This window comes from Mytilus trossulus, chromosome 4 (assembly GCF_036588685.1).
Source record: "Mytilus trossulus isolate FHL-02 chromosome 4, PNRI_Mtr1.1.1.hap1, whole genome shotgun sequence".
In the NCBI taxonomy this organism is placed as follows: domain Eukaryota; kingdom Metazoa; phylum Mollusca; class Bivalvia; order Mytilida; family Mytilidae; genus Mytilus; species Mytilus trossulus.
In genome coordinates this window covers 29,591,450-29,611,218 of record NC_086376.1, presented here as the reverse complement: position 1 = coordinate 29,611,218, position 19,769 = coordinate 29,591,450, and the positions used below count along the sequence as shown (strand labels likewise).

The window sequence follows — 19,769 nt, the reverse complement described above, 5'->3', positions numbered from 1 at the left end:
ATTCATTTCTGAATGGTAAAATAAAAGTACTTCAGTTAACTGTGAATGTAGAATTTTTTGCAGTGTTAGAAAGTGGTGAAAATTCTAAAAAGGCTATCATTATCCCTTATGGGCCAGGAAATACTACCGTGCCACCTTAAGGGGGATATATATTTTTACACTAAATCAATAAAGGAACTTTTTTTACCTATGCAATTTGTAAGTTTAACAATACAAAGTTGATTAAGGGCAACTATGATAAAAACAAGCCTTAAATTCCACTCCTGAGAGTAAAAATTGCTGATTCAGCAAATTTTGCCTGATCTGTAGGTAATAATTTAAAAATTTACCTAGAAAGTAGAAATTCATTACTTTTATGTAACTTGCACTACATTTTTAATTATAAATGCTTGCTTTGACTTTCCGCAGTGTCTGACACATGTGCAACCACTGAAATTTGAGACGCGACATTCTTCAGTTGCATGTACATCCTATTATTTTCACCGAAATAAATAAATTGCATAATTTCTTATTTTTTGCAACACAAGTACAGCTATACTAGTTTTCTTGAGGTTTAATTTGTAGTTCTAATGTAACATGACACCAGTTGGAGCTTTAGGGGAACCAGTAAGTGGTTAAGGGGTCCTTACTTATTCATTAAGCTCTCATACTGGTCTGAAATAGAGATAGAAATAGGGGTTTCTTTACATTGAACAGACCTTATTTTTGACAAAGAATGTATTTATGATGTTATATCAGCAAGATTAAATGGTTTCTTCATTTTCCATGCAAATACCATTAGTTGTTAAGATTTTCTGACAGTGGAAAGCACAATAAAGGCAAATTGATTATGTAAGGGGACATAATTTAACTTAATGCATACATGAGAAATAGACAAACAGTCAACTTAGAGATGTGTTCTAGTACATATATTGCCAAACAGATTTTGGAATTATAGTTAACTGCAATCTAAAGACTCTTGTTGTATTATCCTCATAATCTGGGAATGTTTAAAGTAATATAAGGCATGCTGTAAAATGTGGAATGGAGTTTAATACCAGTTTTCAGGATTTGGTAATAAAACTGTTTCTTTCAGTCAGATTAACCATAAACAGAGTTGGCAATCCACTAATTCCTCCTGAATCACCATGTTGGACTTCTGTGTTGCTTTGAAACATCATATATTTTGGTTTTGTTCACTCTTTAAGTAAAAATGGTAAGATGAAAAAAAAGTGAAAATCTGCCAGATGGGGTAGGGATGTAATGTTTCATTTTTTTTGGGTAAGAAATGATCGCAGACTAGTATTCTTTATTGTAATATGTTCCAAAATAAGAAGTCTATGCATCATAGGTGTCATGACTGGTTTCAAGGTTGTTATTTCTTGGTTAAGGTGGCACGGTAGTATTTGCTTTCCAGAATTTAGGTTGCTCTTTTGTGTACCCTACTTAGGTAAATGTATCTAAACAGTGTGATTGGACAAAAAATACAGTATCAACTGAACATACTTTCCCAAACTGAGTGATGAATCAGGTGTAGAAAAATATGAAATAATTTTACATATAGATGAAAATGAATTTTTGAGAATTTTTTTAAATTTTGCATTCACTGCACCATAAAAGACCTAAAAGTACTAGTGGCCTTAGGATTTTAAAAATAGCAAAAAAAGTAAACGGTCATGATACATATTCAAATTCATTTCTGAATGGTAAAATAAAAGTACTTCAGTTAACTGTGAATGTAGAATTTTTTGCAGTGTTAGAAAGTGGTGAAAATTCTAAAAAGGCTATCATTATCCCTTATGGGCCAGGAAATACTACCGTGCCACCTTAAAAGTCATACATCGACAAAGAGAAAACAAATCCGGGTTACAAAATTAAACCAAGGGAAACGCATCAACTATAAGAAGAAAACAACGAAACAATAGAAACACTGAAATGCAACAACAAAAAGACAAACGACAATGCAACATCCATAGAAAAAACCTATTAGGAAAGAACTGGCATTATTAAACGAACTCAAATAGAAAGATTTCAAAGATGTTTCAAGTTTTAATATTAGGATAATTTTACATAATGTAAAAAATGAGAAAAAGCAGAAGGGTGGTAACACAAGAGTTCTGAATTAAAAGTAATAACAGTTAATATTGTCATTTAACATTGTTATTTGGTTTGGATCACGAATGAACAAAAACTGTGCGCCTGGCGCAACAAATAACTGTGGTAGCTTTTTTTTATTTAGTATCTCATCTTTTGTTATCTGTTAAACAGTATGCAGACATCATTGTAAAATATAATTTTTTAGACAACCTAATGTTGATGTTGTTCTATTGTTCGATGATTAAAACCGTCCGGGTACCCCATTAAACATCCACTTTCAACAAAAGCAGTGGTAACAAAGGTAGATATCTTTATCCACTAGAACAGAGAACTGCAAAAAAATATTAAACTCTTACATTAACACTTTAATATGTTGTTTCTGCGGCAGTCACTATGAAAGGTACTACATGAGCACAATCATTAGTTTGTCTCAAAGGTCACAACAAAAGGGTATTGAGTAACAAAATAGTTTAAAATTCAAATTTAAATTGCACTAAGTAATTAGAGTACTGGAAAGAAATGTAAATATAAAAAAAACCAATTGTATAGACACTAATTAACTTTATGTTTAAACAAAGTATGTATCATATGACAAAAAAGTACTGTTTAACTGCTATAATACTATGTGGTTCAGTTACCTGTTGTTTAAATTGTAGACCTACATGTCAAGTAGGTTGCAAAAATGAGCAATAAACGAAAGTAATAATAATTATAAATGCTACAGTAGTTTATATATGGTTATATTTATAAAACTGTTTACAAATTTTTGATTTTTTTGAAAAACTAAAGCTTTTCTACCTCATGCATAAATAACCTTAGCTGTATTTGGCAAAACTTTTAGGAATTTTGGTCCTCAATTCTCTTCAACTTCGTACTTTATTTGGCCTTTTTAACTTTTTTGGATTCGAGCGTCACTGGTGAGTCTTTTGTAGACGTAACGCGCGTCGGCGTATACTAAATTTAGTCCTGGTATCTATGATGAGTTTATTTACCGATGTTTAAATCTCGCAAATCGATTAGGAGGACAAACAGAAACTGAAAAAATCTCAAAAACTCCAAAAGGGGCGAAACCGAGTGCTCTGACAGGATAAGTGTCCTATGCTATGCTGGCATCATCCGCCTTGCGAATTTACATTCAGTTACAATTGGAAAGAGAACATAATAAATCTGTAAAACTGCAGATCAGGCGACGATACTGGTATATTACTTGTTAGATCTGTCTTTTGATTGAGTGAAACCATTTCAATTGATGTCAGGAGCCACAATTTCAGTGGTTGTCGTTTGTTGATGTGGTTAATAAGTGTTACTCGTTTCTCGTGTTTATATATAGATTAGACCGTTGGTTTTCTCGTTTGAATGATTATAATCTAGTAATTTTTGTTGCCCTTGAAGCGGTGTGAGCCAATGCTTCGTGTTGAAGACTATAATGGTTTACTTTTACAAATTGTAACTTGGATGGAAATTTTTCTCTTTGACACTCTATATAAAAATCTGACCACACAAACATGCTACTAGTAAATTGAGGCACCGATACAAAATATCGGTAAGCTTATTCGTGACATCTGTAGTCGTTCTTAAAAAAAATCTGATGGAACAGTTTTTTTGTAATGAGCACATCGCTGTTAATGCAGAACGTAAAAATATTTATATTGTACAATCTATGCTTATATAAATTGTTTGAAGATGTCAATCTTATTTACAAAGCATGTATAAACAATTATACAAACAAAGCAAGCAAGCCAACCAAAGTTTTGCTTTACATGCATTAGGAAATTAGCTGTAACGGTTTGTTGAATAATATATTTTCATTATAACCTTGACAAAATAAATTCACAAAGAGTACACTCAATACATACACAATATTAGAAGTAGTACAATTCAGGTTATCACGACTACATGTTAAGTGACATTTGGTGGTCCAGTTAATGAAAAAAATGCTATCAGTAATGAGTTTATCTCAAGTTTTTACAGTCTTTACGATTCCATTTAGAAATGAAACAATGCTACAAATTTGTTGTTGAAATCTGAAAGATCTAGAAATTAAATGGAACAGGGTCAAGTATAAAATAAGAAATCTGAATCTCTGTAGTACAAAGATAAATCCGACTGCACAAAGGTCGTTTTCATGAACAATTTCATGATGATAGATCACAGGGACAGCTATTTCATTCGGAACTGTTGTGCATTTTTTAACAACATCCGATTGAATTTTTATCTTGTGTGACGTTAAAAATCAAGAGTATATACTCCAATGCTAGTTGCATGACAAAAATCAGGAAATCAAATTATGTCGTTTGTCTTTTTTTTCAGTTTCTGTTTATGGTTCATGTTGATCAATGAGTCAAGCCTTTATTGTTTGTTATTATTGACTGCAATTATCAACATAAAAGGGTAAATTGAACCTAAGCATCACGACGGGTGCCACATGTGAAGCAGGACCTGCTAACCATTATGGAGCATCTGCGATCACATCCAGTGTTGGGTGGGTTAAGGTTGCGTAATCTTTAGTTTTCTATGTTGTTATCTTCACTATTGTCTGTTTGTCATATCTTTCTCAGCGATAGCGTTATCAGTTTATTTACCATTTATAAGTTTGAATGTCCCTCTGGTATCTTTCATCACAATTCTCGCCACGTCCAGAATGAGCCTGTCATTAAGTGGTTGTCATTTATTGCTATATGCCATATTTGTTTTTTTTTCTTTTTTTTTCTTTTTTAAATAATAATATCTTTATTGCACTTTTCTTTGCTGTTGTAACAATATTTGTTTTCAAAATAATTGGGGTAGTTAGTTTTTCGTTTGAATTGTTTCACATTTTGTTATGCAGAGGCAATTCATAGCTCACTCACTATATAGAATTATTTTTGACCATTTTTGAAAGATCATATGACGAACTATTACTGCTAACATTTATATCCTTTCGTCTATAGGGAGGTCGGTAACACAATATTGTGGGATTCTACTGACTGTGAACAGTATTGTATTATTTCTAGTAATTCTAGTAATGATGATATTTATTTGTTTGAGGGACAATACCCAATGAGACTTCATTTGATTTTCATAGAGTGATCCTCTGTTGTAGATTCTGAAGTGAACTGCAAGTATTTGGAAAATGAGGGTCATTCGATCTTTAAAAACACAATCGATAACACTATTCACGGGTAACAATATATTAAAAGCATTAAGACCAAGATTAAACTTTGGTTTAATTTTAAATATACAATACCTTGTAAGTGTGTTAATACATACTAGAAAAGATTCTTTACATAATAATCTTAAGAACATGCATATTGTATACCAAAAGTCAATTTCTTTTTTTTATAACTGGTTGGATGAGATAGAATTGTCATATATGCTCATGTCACTCACGACATTGTTTCCAAAAATAGAATAGACAAAGGAGAGGTTTATTTAATGCCAAATTTACAAACATTGCATCTGTAAGATATTCTATGACATAACAGCATGACATCAGGACTCCCTATAGTAGTTGGAGGGAAAGATCAGGCAAACAAGTATAGGAGAGCCCAGAGCCTACGATGGACGTCTTTGCTCACTTTGAAGGTAAGAGTATACTCTTTTAATCATATCAAATGCACGAGCAAAGAATGTTACAGTCTTACCATCTTTTTGTTACACACTTTCCAGGTATGTTAATAATGCAAACATGAAAGAAGGCGTGAATGATTTTCCCAGTTTAGATGCCATTATATTTTTATAGATCCCCAACAGAATCTTTTCATCAATTATTCGGAACGCTCATAGCCAAAATTTTAATTTTACAATTTGTATATCACCATTCCCCGTGTGAATTGAAAAATTGTCTACATGCATAAACCCACAACGCTTTTCAATATAAATATGGTAGCATACGCTATAAATGCATTTCTTAGGGATACTAAAAGGCATATTTTGCTAAAAGGGAACATAAATTTAAGACATGCTACACAAAGCAGTAATTAATCAATAGGCCGGAGTTTCTTATTGACAACATGATTTTTGTCGAGCCTGCGACTTTAGTTGCAGAAAGCTCGACATAGGGATAGTGCTCCGGCGGCGGCAGTGTTAGCAAACTTCTTAGAAGCTTTATATTTTCGAAGGTGGAAAACATGAATGCTTCATACTTTGCATATAGATGCCTCATGTTACGAAGTTTTTGTCAGTCACATATCCAATGTCCTCGACCTCCTTTTCATGTTTTAGTGACTACTTGAAAAAGTGTGAATATTTTTTGTAATGTTAAATTCTCTCTTATTATAAGTGATAGCATATAGGTTAAATTAAATTGAGAATGGAACTATATTTGATATGTGCGTACCTTGCAAGGTCCTCATTCCCATCAGATAGTTTTCACTTGACCTTGGCTGCATTTCATGGATCAGTGAACAAGTCTAAGTATTGATGGTCAAGTCCATATCTTGGATACTATAAGCAATAGGTCTAGTATATTTGGTGTATGGAAAGGACTGTAAGGTATACATGTCCAACTGACAGGTGTCATCTGACCTTGACCTCATTTTCATGGTTCAGTGGTTAAAGTTAAGTTTTTGTGTTTTGGTCTGGGTCTTTTTTTATACTGTATACAATAGGTCTACTATATTTGGGTTATGTAATGATTGTAAGGTGTACATGTCTAGCGGGCAGGGTTTATCTGATCTTAACCTCATTTTCATGGCTCAGTAGTCAATCTAAGTTTTTGAATTTTGTAAAAAAGAAGATGTGGTGTGATTGCCAATCAGACAACTATCCACAAAAGACCAAAAATGACACGGACATTAACAACGATAGGTCACCGTACGGCCTTTAACAATGAGCAAAGCCCATACCGCATAGTAAGCTATAAAAGGCCCCGATAAGACAATGTAAAACAATAATGTCTTTTTTTCTAATACTTTTGCAAAAATGAACTACATTTGGTGTATAGAAATATTGCTGGATCTATACGTCAGTCGCTCAAGTTTTATTTGACCTTGACCTCATTTTCACGGTTCTTTGCGCTCAGTGTTAATTTTTCGTGTTTTGGTTTGTTTTTCTTAAACTATGAGCAAAAGGTCAACTATATTTGCTGTATGGAAGAATTGTTAGCTATACATGTCTGCCTGGCATGGTTCATCTTACATTGACCTCATTTTCATGGTTCATTGGTCGATGTTTAGTTTTCTTGGTTTATATTAAGAATATGTGACAGTTGTAATAAATCTTTATATTAAGAACTATCAACATAATATCAATGATAAGTAAAGAAGGCGAGACATTTCAGCGTGTGCACTTTTGATTAATTTGGAGGTATTTCAATGGGAACGAACTGTGGGTCTCTACATGTCGAGCTCTTCTTTTCATCTCAGACATTTGACCAAACATGTAGATCAAAGAAGACAGGTTATTCAATTTCACATTCAGATATATGTGATGATGTTCTTTCCATGATCAATCCAAAAGTTTCTGATTGGTTTCCATTAATATATCTAATATAAATTAAAGAAATAACAGAGATGGCTTTTTCCCGTCACATGTTTAGACTATTTTTTTGAATTCGACATAAACGGTAAATTCTGTAACAAAATCTATGACTAAAGGGACGATTTGAATTTTAAAAATTAAAGATTTCCGCCCTATGATTAATTAGAAAATTAAAGGCAAAATATATTTAAAATCAGAATTCAAAGAGTAGGTATTGGTTATAATCCTGGTACTTTTGATAACTATTTAAACCACTGGGTCGATGCCACTACTGGTGGACGTTTCGTTCCCGAGGGTATCACCAGCCCAGTAGTCAACATTTCGGTGTTGACATGAAAAACTAAGGATTTTCTTATTCCAGTCATAGATTACCTTAGCCGTATTTGGCACAACTTTTTGGAATTTTGGATCCTCTTTGAACTTTGAACTTGTTTGGCTTTATAAATATTTCGATTTGAGCATCACTGAAGAGTCTTCTGTAGACGAAACGCGCGTCTGGCGTAATAAATTATAATCCTGGTACTTTTGATAACTATTAGATGTAACCCTTTAAAACTGATTGTTAACCTGTAGCGTTATCGACTTAAGGACTGATAGTCAAATCACATCGATACCGACCAAGTGATAGTCAACCTATAGCGTACCCGACTCAGTGATAGTTTACAACCAGTGATACCGACCTTGCGACTACTAGTCAACCAGTTATATATAACCTGCAGCGCTATTGACCAAGTGAAAGTCAACCCCAGCGATACCGACCATGGGGACTATTTAAACCACTTGGTCGATGCCACTGCTGGTGGACGTTTCGTCCCCAAGGGTTTCACCAGCCCAGTAGTCAACATTTCGGTGTTGACTTGAATATCAATCATGTGGTCATTTTTATAAATTACCTGTTTACAAAACTTTGGATTTTCGAAAAACTAAGGATTTTCTTATTCCAGGCATAGATTACATTAGCCGTATTTGACACAACTTTTTGGAATTTTGGATCCTCTATGCTCTTCAACTTTGGACCTGTTTGGTTTTATAAATATTTCGATTTGAGCATCACTGAAGAGTCTTCTGTAGACGAAACGCGCGTCTGGCGTAATAAATTATAATCCTGGTACTTTTGATAACTATTAGATGTAACCCTTTAAAACTGATTGTTAACCTGTAGCGTTATCGACTTAAGGACTGATAGTCAAATCACATCGATACCGACCAAGTGATAGTCAACCTATAGAGTACCCGACTCAGTGATAGTTTACAAGCAGTGATACCGACCTTGCGACTACTAGTCAATCAGTTATATATAACCTCCAGCGCTATCGACCAAGTGAAAGTCAACCCCAGCGATACCGACCATGGGGACTGAAACAGTAGCTGCAAGATAGAAAGAACCCTTCAGTCTAATGCTGTTTGTGCACTTTGGGAAACCGACCTATTGATAGGTAACTACAGCAACGCTGACCTAGCTGAATGACAGTCAACCTACTGACATAAAGACCTTGGGGACTGACGTCAACCTGCAGCTTATATACGGAACTGAAGCAGTGCTAGTCAACTAACACAGAACCGATCCAGTGATAGATAGTCAAACTGGACGGAGCCGAAACCAGTGATTATCAATCTGGACGGAAGTCAATCTGGACGAAAACGAACCAATGCTAGTCAATCCGGACGAACCACACATGGTGATACCGTAGTCAATCTGAACGGAACCCACCCAGTGATGGTCAATATGGACAGAACCGATCCAAAGATAGTCAAACTGCACAGAACCGACAAAGGGATAGCCAATCTGGACGGACCCTATCCAAAATCGATCTTGTGATAGTAAAAAAAATGTTTGCATTTACAGTCGTATTCAATAACATTGTCAGATATTCTGTGTACGACTAACCTAAATTACAAACAGGAGATAATATTGACATAACGGTGGAAGAAGAAAAATATTGAGAAGTTAAGGACTATTTCTCATTGATAAATGATATGGAAATAGATAATAGCAACAGTAGTATACCGCTGTTCGAAATTCATAAATCGATTGAGAAAGAAAGTCTTTCAATCAGTTTAATTGAAATCTGGAGCTGGCATGTCAGTGAACTGCTAGTAGTCTATTGTTATTTATGTATTATTGTGATTTTGTTTATTTTCTTTGGTTATATCCTCTGACATCAGACTCGGACTTCTCTTGAAGTGAATTTTAATGTGCGTATTGTTATGCGTTTACTTTTCTATATTGGCTAGAGGTATAGGGGGAGAGTTGAGATCTCCTAAACATGTTTAACCCCGCCGAATTTTTGCCCCTGTCCCCAGTCAGGAGCCTCTGGCCTATGTTAGTCTTGTATTATATTTAATTTTAGTTTCTTGGGTACAATTTTGAGTTTAGTTTGGCGTTCATTATCACTGAACTAGTATATATTTGTTGAGGAACCAGCTGAAGGGCGCCTCCGGGTGCGGGAATTTCTCGGCTTCATTGAAGACTAAAAGTGAGGGAAACGCATCAAATATAAGAGGAGAACACCACAGAAACACAACATTAAAATGTAACACACACAGAAACGAACTAGAATATAACATAAAGGTGGAAAATATTGATTGATTAAGAATTACTTTTTAAGTCCAAAACGGTATTATACGTTAGTGTTCGCAGAGCACCATTTGGTGTAAGGCAATCACAAGTCAATCAAAACCCCGTAGAAAGGAATTTTACACTCCCATCAATATGGTACGTTAATGCTTTTATAATATCATTATATTAGAATTACAGAATTAGAGTAAGCGTAATTAGTTACAAAGAGGGACGAAAGATACCAAAGGGACAGTCGAACTCCTAAATCTAAAACAAACTGACGACGCAATGGCTAAAAATGAAAAAGACTAACAGAAAAACAATAGTACACATGACACAACATAGAAAACTAAAGAATAAACAACACGAAGTTACAAAATGTCAAAAGTTCCGGTGGTAGATTATTCATTAATATAGATATCATGTTGTATAATCCTCCAAATAATATTATCATATATATCAGACTTTACGTCTTGTATTCGCATTTCGTTTTTAAAAGAATCAGCAGTGATGTTAAAAACAAATGTTGAACCAAATTAAGTACGAAGTTGAAAAAAGTAAAATAACAAAAATACCGAACTCTAAAGAAAACTCAAAGCGTGATTCCTTTATCAAATGGCAAAATCAAAAACTCAAAATACAATGAACGAATGTAAAACAACTGTCATACATATGCTTGACTTGGTAAAGACTTTTCGGTAAGCAAATGGTGGATTAAACAAAGTTATATAGCTATCTAAACCTCTTACGTATATTCTAATGGGTAGAATTCCATTAAATTGACAACAATGTGCAACAAAACAAAGAGACATAAGGAACATTGTATACAAATATGACAAACTACTCGTATCAATTATGCAAGAATAGGCAAGATAACAAATGTTCACTCTCTCTCTTGAAGGATTTTATGTAGTACATTTATACCAAAATATTTATTACTCGTGGTTTAAAAGCTTATATATTAATAGTTTTAGTAAGTTTTTAGACTTAACGACCGTACCCATATTTGCCCTCGTTTTTAAATTTCGTTTTAACATGGAATATAAAATGTATTCAATTAAGAAACAATTCAAATCTTTAAAACTATTATGACCAAGTATTTATCAAAACGAGATCAAAGTATTGTATGTGAATCGATCAATCTTGTAAAAACATTCTGTAGGTAGGAAATTTATCATTGAAAAATTGGATATACATACAGAGAAGATTTACAGATTTCCCTCTCAATGTTTGTTTTCAACTTACGTAGATACTTCGTTCATCCTGTTTGTTTACATTAGATAGTAAATGAAGTAGACTATAATCGTTGTGATGGATTAAAAACCCGTTAAATCTACTCTGAAAATATTCTTTGTGAGTTGAATATTGATGACATTAGTTATTTAATTTAATCAATTCTTTAATCATATGTAAACACATTTACGATAAACCTGAAAAGAAAATGAAGTCTGATGGAGATATATATAAGTTTTAAAAACTCGGATGGAAAAATAATCATTTTGTGATATCAGAGAACCTTTTTTTCTATAAAAACATAAATAATGCCGTCTGGGGTTATGAGCTCTCCAGAATCTCCAGTGCGTCTTAATTCGCCAATGGCATATGTGCATCCCAGACTAACAGAAAGAGGATCTTATGTACAAAGATGGAAAGCTTTACGAGACAGAAACCGGAATCTTCCTAAACTTGATTTCAATACACAAATTGCTGCTAGTCTACAAGTAGGTATTTTGTATCATAGAACCAACAGAAGTCATTATTTGCGTTTTATTTTGGTTATATTATTTGATCAGCTAGTAGTATTTAAGAATGGGAAAATTCGACGCGTGAGATACTTTTCCTATCGATATTTGTTTCTTTTAATACAATAAAAAATGATTTGAACTCAATAAATCTTTTGTAAGTTACTTATTTAAAATGTCGATAAATTTACATACAAATGTATATATGTTTGTTTCATTTTTCTAATGCACATTTGTTTTGTTAAGAAAGCATTTAGTGTGTTATTTTATGTAGACAAGGAAAATATGCGCATGACTGGTTACACAAAATTCTATGGACAATTTATAAAGAAAAAAACAGCATAATTTGAATTTTACGCGAATGAGAGATGTCCAGAAGTTACCTACAGTGTCATCATAACTACCTCTACAATGAACTTCAAGATTGATTTATGCATTGACAATAAATTAATTCAACATATAATAATCACTTTAATTACAAAAAAAATCGAAATTGTTAAAAGGTTGAAGGCACTATTTATATATCAATGAGATAAAACCCGTTAAAGATGTTAAGCTCTAAATTTGGTACAAATAATAAACTAAGTTTATCTTTGCCCTTGGTTTGGAGAAACTTTTCCAAGGATTAATATGTCATAACGACATACCATGTTTCAGAAAAGTCACGCATGAATGATACTAGGATCTAATGCCTATTGGGTTGATGATATCCTCGAGAAAGAAATGTCCATCAGAAGTGTCAGCGACCTAGAGATAATTATAACTCTGCAAAGATACCCATATTATAATTTGGTACGCAAGATGCACTCCTGGTCTACGTTAGACTCAATAGTGGCAATCGAAACAAACATTTGTAAGCTAACATTATTCGACTCTGAAAAGCGTATAAAGCGAAATTTTCGAAGTTGTAACACATACAGCTACCATACCCCAATTGTAGAATATGTTTTGCCTGACGGTAACATATTCGATTATGTTCGTAATCTGAAGAAACATGCTCAATTTACAGCAACTGTCAGTTATTTTTTATCGACAGTGTTTTATAGATTCTTCAGAATGTATCAATATTTACCTCAAGTAACAATGCTTAATTTACAATACGTGTCACATTCTCTGACAGAATATAACATTTGTGAGTCTCGTTCTGTGGATTTACCTGTATTAGGAACGTTGAAATTTTAAAATTGAAAGTCAAGGATATTATCGACATTATTACCAAATGCGCAAACAAGCTAGGGTCAATTTGTTTTGTTTAGGTGTTGGAACCTTAGTGTTTCTTAATCATGGGTGTGCCGAAGCACTAATAACTGTGCTGCTGATATTATCATGACTAGTATTATCAGTTGTTTCAAACTATTGCTGTTAGATGGAAATACTACTTTATCAATTTCGTACTACCTAAGCACTTTACAGGAATTTATTCTATTCAGGAAAGATCAAAACCAAACAGTTGTAAGACATGAAAGTATAAGGAGTTAACATGTAAAAAGCAATATGACCAAAGGTTACCTTAATGATAATTACATTCACCTTAAGTCGACTTCCCTTTCATGTCTTAATAATGTCTTTATCAAAGGAGAATAATTTCTAACATTATATCAGTACCAAAGCAGTTCTGAGTTGATGATATCAACGATGACAAAGAGTTCACCAGCAAGGGTTTCGACAAATTGCGTGGAAATGGAAATAACTCTTTATTGAGTTTGCTCGTTCGAGTTTATCATCATGCATATATACATATTGCTGGTAAATAGAAATACCACTTAATTAAATTTGTTCGTCCGAGCCGCTTTTCTGAATTAATCTTAATCCAGAAAGATCGAATCTGGAGTTTGTGTTTTTTGATTTATAGTTTTCTGTTTTTCATTTAGAGGAATGACCATTGTTTGTCTTATGTCATTTTTTTCATTTTTTGTGCCACAGCATTGTCAGTTTGTTTTTCGACTTATGAATGTGAATAATCCCTTTGTATCTTTTGCCTCTCTTTCTTTGAATATCAAGGATGAAAATCCTTCTGTATCTACGACATATTCTATTCATTTCTCAAGTTTATGCTTTCCTCTAATCCTTATGCTTTTTGAAAGGGTGGTCTTTCACTTTGTCAAGTAATGTTTAACAATTGAAAAGTAAGTGCTGTACTGACGAAGCATTTCTTTGGCTTTCATATAATACATCAGTTTTGTATTTAAACGTTTATTTACAGAGACAGAACACTAAAGCTCATCTTGGTATAACAAGGTCATTAACACTGGACAGTATGAAGCTTCCTTCCATTTCTAATGGCAGCATAGCAAATGGTTCAATATATACTACAAAGAGTAATAAAGAAAGAGGATCAAAGAAAGTCGGAGTACAGGTATCTTAATTTCATTGTTTTCTATAAAATATTTGTTAGAAAGAAATCTAGTTAAGAATGAATTACTTTTCGGTAACAAGTATGGAATAAGACAGTTGTTGTCCATTCGTTTGATGATTTTTAACTTTTCATTTTACAATTTGATAAGATACTTTTCGTTTTGAATTTCCTGCGGATTTCAGTATTTTTGTGATTTTACTTTTTACAAGTACATCGAAATGTGTTCTTAGTATTCTGTATTCGGATTTTACCAGTCCAATAACAAAAAACAAATTAAAACCAAATAGACATACGGTTAGTTGTGACATTCTTTCAATGGATAGATTAAATCATTTTAAAAGCAAGGTAATAACTAGGATGAAGTCAATAATATTTAATGGTCTGTATGGAAATGGCATAATTTGAGAAGAGATTAAATTCTAATCTAGTTATTTTTATAACCGTTAATCCCTCAATCGTATACAGTAAGTTGGTATATTGAGATTATTTATTATTTGAAGAACTCTACTTTGTTTGTTGTGTGTTTTTATTTTGATTATTCATAATACGAGTTTTAATCATTTAATATGATTACATTTGTTATTACATTACATTAGTGACCTTATTTACGATTGTGTCGAAACTATGTCATTTTAATCATAATTTTACATAAAGAGTTCATTTTATAAAGGTGCTGATTCATTATACGAGATGGCGGTATAGTCCAGTTGGAAAATCGGTATACGTTTTACTCTTCTTGACTTTTATTTTGACTAAATCTATCTATATATATATATATATATATATATATCCTGTTTGCTGTTTTAGTTGGAAAAAGTATATCTATATGTTCCTGTTTTTAGTGGGAAAATATTTTAGAGATATCAGTCTACAAAAAAATTAATCTTTTTACAAAAACATTATAACATTTAAAGTTTCCGTTGCATCTAATCATGGTGATTTTTTTAGAAATAAAAACAGGTAAAATGTGCAATTGGTCAATTTTAATAGGTAGCACTTGGTATAGGCTTTATACAAGGTTGTGGTATGATAATCTCCCGAATAAAAAAAATACCAATTATTTCAGTAGAAAGAACAATGATATGTTGTAGTACAATATAAACAAGCAATTCAAATTGACTATAAATATAGTTATGTTACAAAATAGTTTTATTCTATATTCAAATAATTTTTACACCGACGTGTCACTAACGATCAGCATAATCATTATTCTACAAGAAAGTTTACATAATGTAATGACCAATTTTAATATAATGATAAATTTTACATAATTTATAATATTAAAGTTCAATATATATCGTTATACAGAGGCATTTTATACCTTCAATCATAATTATCATTTTTAACGAGCCTTTGCAACTAAAAGTGACATTTTTTCTCACACAATTAACAAAAAGTTAGTCACAAGTAGATTATAATTAAATAAATGGGACCCTTTAACAAATTGTTTCCATGTATACATAACTTTATAATGATTTGCTTTTTCCCTTTTTTTTTTTCTCTATTTAGTATATTTCCTCTCAAATCTACTTTAGCAAGAGACAAAATAGTTTCGTTATCTTTTGCTGACTTTCCTAATCTGCTTTATAATCCAGCATGTTTACTCTTTCTGATTCCGAAAATATCTGGTTTGGCAATATATTCTATGCTGAGCATCTCTGTTTTATCCTTTTTTACATTTATCAATAAAATCAACATAGATACCCGGATTGAATTTATATAGTTGCGCCAGACACGCGTTTCGTCTACAAAAGACTCATCAGTGACGTTCGAATAAAGAAATGTTTAAAAGGCAAAATAAAGTATGAAGTTGAAGAGCATTGAGGACTATTAAACATTCCTAAACGTTTTGCCAAATACAACTAAGATATTCAATTCCTTAGGTAAAAAAACCTTAGTATTTCAAAAATTCTAAGTTTTGTTAACAGTTAATTTATAGTTATGACCATATTAATGATAATTTATGTCAACACAGATGTGTTGACTTGTGAGCTGGTGATACCAAAGAGAATTAAAAGTCCACCAGCAGTGGCATCGATCTAGGGATACATTTTTATAAATACATTTTATGATTGTTTTGTTGTGTACATTAACTATAGAGGAAATCAAACGTATATTTTCTTTCCCGAATACATTTGTAACCTGCAACAGAGGTGTATTTGTTACTGATGAAAGGACTCAGTTAACTCTTCACGCTTAATGTCCTTATCATTAAATATTTGTCAAAATGTTTGGAACAAATTTTAATTTTAAAATGTTCTCTTTATTTGAAGGAATAAGGTGTTTATCTTCGGGCTGAACCTGTTTCGTCAATTTTCAGCCTTTTGCAAATCATTGATATTTCACAGTTTTCTTTCGCCTATTTTTAACAAATTTAAATCTAAGACGAATATTTTCATTTCACAAATGGGAACATAATAATTGTCCAGTCGTGTAAAGGGTTCATAAAGTTATTGTTCAGATAATATTATCCTTGCGGTAAATTCAAAACTCTACAGACATTTTGCTTGTAGTCAATACTATACTATTTAGCTGTTTTTAGTCAAATTACTTTCAACTTTTTCTTGTTACCTGAATGTGTCTTCCGGATCGATTAAAATGAGTTTTGAAAATATTTAAACTACTGCTGCCTTGATTTGACAGGTAAATAGCAGGAATTGGAAACCTCCAAAATGTAGATTGTTTACATGCTATGTGTCTAACAAGTACTGATATTTATGAAATTGATAGAAAGTTTGGATACGACATAATTATTATACTTTTAATATGGTTAGGATCAAAATGGTAATTTCACTTCACAAAACTTCAAAAAATTAATTTACTTATAATATATAACTGTTGTATAATGAAACATGATTATTTTTGAAAGGGAAATTTTAGGTCAACACAATAATACAATGTCTAACACAATTGCATATTTTTGCAGGAAACAGAAAGTATTTTATCCGACACTAAATTAACGAATGGTACATTGTCCAAGTCATTACTGAATGGTACATTGTCCAAGTCATTACCAAATGTGGCTGATGTTGATAATGAAGTTAACAAACCAAGCAATAATTCTTCAAAGCACAGATATGAAAGAATAACGCAAAAGAAAACACTCATAAATCGGAAACCAGACAAAGCAGAAACTGAGGTCAAAGAAGATCAGCCATTAGAACAATCTGGTATTTATCAATTTGACATTACTGGGGAATTCCCTACTTCTGGAGATGTTACTCAACGATTTTCAAAAAATACGATTGGAACAATTTTAGAAAATGAAACACTTTCGGGTCACAATTCTCGACAGACACGGTGCAGATTAGAAAATGACCGTATTGGACGTCGCAGTCGAAGGAAAAAGTGGCGAGATAATTGTAAATGCATGAGATGTGAGATTATGCATCGGCAATATGAAGAAAAAGATGACCATTATACAAAATGGGGGATCTACCCCTGCCAACAACATTTAGCCAGACAAAAATATTTTAAACAATATTTTTACGATAGCGACTAATGAAATTTCAAGATTGATTTAGTGTAATGATAGGCAGTGCGAATTTTTCTTAACCACCACTGTACCTTATCCGGGTACTTCTGGATATTGACAGCATTCATTCATATGTAATTTGTATCCATTTACATTTTTTTCAAACACTCGGAATAGATGATAAAATCGGTCGTAATTCCGCTGGATTTGTGTTCCAATTTCTGATAATTGTATTTATAATTTCTGACGTTTAGGCATTGCCATTGCGGATTTATAACTACTCGGATTTATACAATTCCAACTTTTATATCGTTATACAGATTTACGTATTTTTAATACCTGATTCTTAAGTGACCAGTATGATATAATTGGTTGTGTTCGATGTTCCTAAGTATATACATGTTCAACGATTGGAAATTTAAGAGACCTTTATCTCATTTAGTCCTTTTTAAGAACCAAAGATACATATTGTTATTAATGTCCTTTCTCTTTATTTGTTTTTATATATAAATATATATATATAAAGAAGTACAATAAGAGCATTATGTTATTCGTGATTCGCTTATTTATCAAATGATAAAAGATACCTATAACGATAATATTATGTCACATAAAACTGGTTTTTACTATTGATTTTATTTGGTCAGAGTTGATAATTTATAAAAGAAATTTTAGAGTTGTATTTTTACACGTAGGACATATTGATTATAAAACATTATCAATTGCTGTACAGCTCAGCACACTCTAATCGTTTATATTAAACTATTAAGCTTAATGACTTGTGTTAATAACCATAGAAAGAATAAAACCAGGTTAAATCCACTATTTTCTACTTAAGAAAATGCCTGTACCAAGTCAGGATTATGACAGTATTTATCCATTCGTTTGATGAGTTTGAGCTTTTGTGCCATTACTTAGGGACTTTCCTTTTCGAATTTTCCTTGGAGTTCAGTATTGTTTTGATTATACTTTTTATCATTCTCTCAAGTACAATTAATCGTTTCAATAGTTTGAAGGCATTTTTAATTTATTTCTATTAAATTGATCTAAAATTAATTTTACTATGCAATCTTTTGCAGGTACCAGTAAATAGGATAACTCTAACATTGATGTAACTAACAATCCTGCAAAAGGCACGAGGAGAATTATCACACTACTTAAATTTGTGCAATATTTAATAGAAACTCACACTGATTACATGTCATGCATCATTAACTTCACATTCAAAGCAGTCGACTGAATCGGATATTTTTGTGCATGTTCTGATTTTTTGTTCTGGAAGTTTATATATAAAGTTATGCTAAACCAATGTAGCATGGAAAGAAATGAAATGAAAGTTATATATTTGGTTTAGGTTATGTAAATGACCTTAACTGCTGTTGACTTTTGTGGACCTTCATACAAATAGTCCCTTAATATATGCTCTATAGAAATAAACCGTGTTGGTGAATAAATATTTACGTTGCCTAGAAACTTAGTAAGAGGAACATAGTCATGCTATACCATCATTTTAAAATTAAATGTAGAATATTCATGTAATTCATTTGTAAAACATTTTCTGCCTTTTTTAAGTAAAAGAGAGGCGAAAAATACCAGAGGAACATTCAAACTCATAGAACAAAAATTAACTGATAACACAATGGCTAAAAGGTAAAAGACCAATAGAAAACAATAGTACACCAGACATACCATAGAAAACTAAAGACCATCAAAAACTAGGGTTGATCTCAGATGTTCCGGAAGGGTAGGCAGATCCTGTTCCACATGTACCCATCGTGTTGCTAGTTTTATAACAAACCAGGTAAAGAGTCTTATTCAGAAGGTCATGTTCGCAGTAAGTTATTTTTGTTAAGATCTCCTTCTTTCAACATGAATCACATTAGACAAACGTTTATTCACACCCTGAGCTTTGGAATGCTATTGTAGTTCTAACCTTCACAGTATAATCTTTTTGTTCACAAGGAAACCTGAAAATCCAAAGATATTGATGGTTAATGGAGGTGGTAGCCCTCTTGTACTGGCACAAATGTCCCCAGAATTGGGGAATGTCAATACATAAATATCATAAGGAGATTTATATCTTATAAAAAAGAAGATGTG

At 32.3% G+C, this 19,769-nt stretch overlaps 1 protein-coding gene across 4 annotated transcripts; it reads left to right on the top strand.

Annotated features, from left to right (window-relative positions):
• Positions 1-5,415: 5,415 nt before the first annotated feature.
• On the top strand, positions 5,416-19,125 carry LOC134715064 (uncharacterized). 4 transcript variants are annotated; one of them, XM_063576932.1, is made up of 5 exons: positions 11,149-11,817; positions 14,042-14,194; positions 14,865-14,912; positions 17,121-17,364; positions 18,749-19,125. In XM_063576932.1, exons 1-5 carry the CDS (start codon positions 11,638-11,640, stop codon positions 18,760-18,762), a joined length of 639 nt encoding a protein of 212 aa, XP_063433002.1. In that variant the 5' UTR covers positions 11,149-11,637; the 3' UTR covers positions 18,763-19,125. The 4 variants fall into 4 exon arrangements, with proteins under 4 accessions (XP_063433001.1, XP_063432999.1, XP_063433000.1 ...); XM_063576931.1 differs by lacking the exons at positions 11,149-11,817; positions 18,749-19,125 and adding an exon at positions 5,416-5,640 and having other exon boundaries at positions 17,121-18,688; XM_063576929.1 differs by lacking the exon at positions 18,749-19,125 and having other exon boundaries at positions 11,137-11,817; positions 17,121-18,688.
• Positions 19,126-19,769: the final 644 nt, after the last annotated feature.